General features: G+C 39.7%; 1 protein-coding gene across 1 annotated transcript; it reads left to right on the forward strand.

Moving 5' to 3' along the window:
- Positions 1-1,429: 1,429 nt before the first annotated feature.
- LOC102921730 (olfactory receptor 8B12-like) lies at positions 1,430-2,374 on the forward strand. Its single transcript, XM_006997066.4, has one exon. It carries the CDS (start codon positions 1,442-1,444, stop codon positions 2,372-2,374), a length of 933 nt encoding a protein of 310 aa, XP_006997128.3. The 5' UTR covers positions 1,430-1,441.
- The last annotated feature ends 963 nt before the right edge of the window (positions 2,375-3,337 follow it).

Genomic DNA, 3,337 nt, shown 5'->3' on the forward strand with positions numbered 1-3,337 from the left:
AGATGATTTCTATTAATTCTGTCTTTGATTTAACTGATACTTTGTCTGGTATGAACTCAATGCACGGAATTCCTAACTTCCTATAAAAACTTTCAGCTTTGAAATTTTCATTTGGTATTTTGTTGTTTCTTATACTCTGTTGGAATGTACTATTTGTTATCTCATTTTCTCTTTTATGTAAATTAAAAATGTAATTCAAGTGGTTATTTTAAAGTCTTTACCTCTAATTACAGATCACACTGCTCTGCATTTGTCAAAAATATTTTTACTTTTGAATCCTTATTACTTTGTTGTATTTATAGTAAACTTCAACTTTCTGACATTGAAGATTTGGATACATTTCAGGACACAGGATCATTCCCTCCCCCATTATTATAACTGTTAATTGTCAGAAATAATTGTTTCTAAAAGGCAAACATAGAATTCTGCAGGAGAAACAAACATTTCTGCTTCCGTAGGGAGTGAAACTCTGAGGAAATGGTCCTGAGGGAGCCTCTGTCTTCATAACCAGGCCACTAAGATATGCAAACCAGAATGACACTCTTACTCTGTTATTCACAGGGCAGAAGCTGCCTCCTTCCTAGAAGCTGGAGGGTCATTGGATAAACAACAGTTGTAAGTCAAGATTTTCAATACAGAGAAGATTACAAGATGAACCTGAGACTCTGAGCTTTGGCCTGGGACAAGAGAAGGTTTGGAGCTCCAAGCTGTTGCCCTCTATTCACTGGGTCTTTATCTCCTCCAGAACACTTCAGAGGAGAGACAGTAGGCAGAACATCCCTGCTGCAAGCAAAGGAAGGTACATGCCTGTGTGATCCTGACCAGCTGTGAAAAACAGGTTTGGAATGCACTCTGTGTGGGACTGCTGGAGCTCCCCTTCTGCCTGAAGTCTGGAGGGTTTGTGACGTTGAGTACTCTGTGTCTCATCTGTAAAGTGAAGATTGCTGTATGGTGACATATTCTTAGTAACTCTTCAATGAGTGTTAGCCTAGAACATCATTACTAAACTTATGTGCAGTTGAGTTAAGAGACTGTGGGAAACAGTACTTCAACTTGTTACTGTATAGTGCTGACCCAGAGCCAGGATGTGTTCTACTTGTTAGCATTCACTGTAGAGCAGAGGTCCAGGTTTCAGTAACTGGTGTAGAGGCTGGAAACGGGAGGGCATGGTTAAAGGACTGACTTCTGAGTCTAAAAGATGTCCTTCAACCCCTGCTCTCATTCTGGGGGTTCATTATAACCCTTTACTGTGCTCTGGAAGTTCAGTCACTTGGTAGTTCCTGACTAGTCACCTTAAATAGTTCAAGCCTTCCTACCAGAGCTCACCTCTCCTTTGGATTCCATTTTCATGAAGAGGACTTAGGTTTGTGAGGACGGTGATGATGTTTCTTTGTCTCCATTGGTCCTCTTCTCTGTCACACAGGTCTCCCTCCTGAGAAGAATGATTATCAAGAATTCCTCTGTGACTGAGTTCATCCTTGCAGGCCTGACAGACCAGCCAGGACTCCGCATGCCCCTCTTCTTCCTGTTCCTAGGATTCTACATGGTCACTGTGGTGGGGAACCTGGGTTTGATCTCCCTGATAGGGCTGAACCCTCACTTGCACACCCCCATGTACTTCTTTCTCTTCAATCTCTCCTTAATAGATTCCTGTTACTCCTCCACCATCATTCCCAAAATGCTGATGAGTTTTGTTTCAAAGAAGAACATCATCTCCCACTCGGGTTGTATGACCCAGCTCTTTTTCTTCTGTTTCTTTGTAATCTCTGAGGCCTTCATTCTGTCAGCCATGGCATATGACCGGTATGTTGCCATCTGTAACCCCCTGATGTACACAGTCACCATGTCTCCTCAAGTGTGTTTACTGCTTTTGCTGGGTGTGTATGTGATGGGCTTTGTTGGAGCCATGGCCCACACGGGAAACATAGTGAATCTGACCTTCTGTGCTGACAACCTTGTCAATCACTTCATGTGTGACATCCTTCCCCTTCTGGAGCTGTCCTGCAACAGCACCTTCACAAATGAGCTGGTAGTCTTCATTGTTGTGGCCTTTGGTATCGGTGTGCCCATTGCTACCATCTTCATTTCTTATGCCCTCATCCTCTCCAGCATTCTCCGCATGCATTCCACAAAGGGCAGGTCCAAGGCCTTCAGAACCTGCAGCTCCCACATGATTGTGGTTTGTCTTTTCTTTGGTTCTGGGGCTTTCATGTACTTCCAGCCACCTTCTGTTTTGTCCCTTGACCAAGGAAAAGTGTCTTCCCTGTTCTATACCATTGTGGTGCCCATGTTGAACCCTCTGATCTATAGCTTGAGAAATAAGGATGTCAAGGTTGCTCTGAGGAAAACTCTTGTCAGGAGAGTATTTTCTTAACAGAGGAGCAGTGTCAGAGCTTCAGTGGTTTGACTGGTCAATGAGCAGTATTCACATGGAAAGGGCTGTGTTTGGATAAGAAGATACAAGTTTGCAATGAGGGGTTCAAGGTCTAGTTGTTTTTCTTCTTGTACAAGAAGAGACGTTTATGGCTCTAGGGAGTGAACCTAGGTCATTACAGATGCTGGGCAATTTTTTCATCATCATGCTTCATTAGACCCAGAAATGGCATTTCAAACTTTTATATCTGAGTGAGGTTTAAACACAGCTCTATTCTTCTTGACCTTTTTCAGCCTTTGGTCTTTTAATACTTCTTTTTTTTTTTTTTAAGTGAGAAAATGTACTTCTCTGTTGAAAATGCACAAGTTTATAACTAGGTGTTATTTTCTCATTCATTTACAAACTCTGTTTTTTTTTTCTGTAACTTAGAAACACAGAGCTAAGTAGCAGTTTCCTATAATGTTGCCGCAGTTCGAGTTCTCAGCACGTCTCAACATTCCAGATTTTGCCATTCATCCAATTTTTAATTTTATGCAAGCTTTTTTTTTTTATAACCACAGACCTTTTATTCTTATAAGGGCCCGATGAATTATTTAATCTAATCTCATTTATCAGATATTGGAGACTCAGAAGTATGTTTTTTATTCAAGGATACAGAAATATCTGGTGTAAAAAAATAAATTGAAATTCAGAAATATGAATTGATGTCTGTTTTGTTTGTCTTTATGCTGTGTTTTCTTGTCATATTACCTATCATTTAGGATTTCCTTTTTTTAAATAATCATTTTAAATTATTCTATCTTTGAAATTAAAATATAATTATATTTTCCCCTTTCCTTCCTCCTTCTTGTCCCTTCTATACATCCTCTTTCTTTCAAATTCATGACCTCTTTTTCTTTATTACATATTTTTTATAATATTACGTATTATTTAAATATATAAATTCTGATTTATGTACTTTGA

Source organism: Peromyscus maniculatus, chromosome 7, assembly GCF_049852395.1.
Source record: "Peromyscus maniculatus bairdii isolate BWxNUB_F1_BW_parent chromosome 7, HU_Pman_BW_mat_3.1, whole genome shotgun sequence".
NCBI classification, from domain to species: domain Eukaryota; kingdom Metazoa; phylum Chordata; class Mammalia; order Rodentia; family Cricetidae; genus Peromyscus; species Peromyscus maniculatus.

Excerpts from the sequence above, each read along its gene's own strand:
- LOC102921730 (XM_006997066.4), top strand. The coding sequence starts at position 1,442 with ATGATTATCAAGAATTCCTCTGTGACTGAGTTCATCCTTGCAGGCCTG.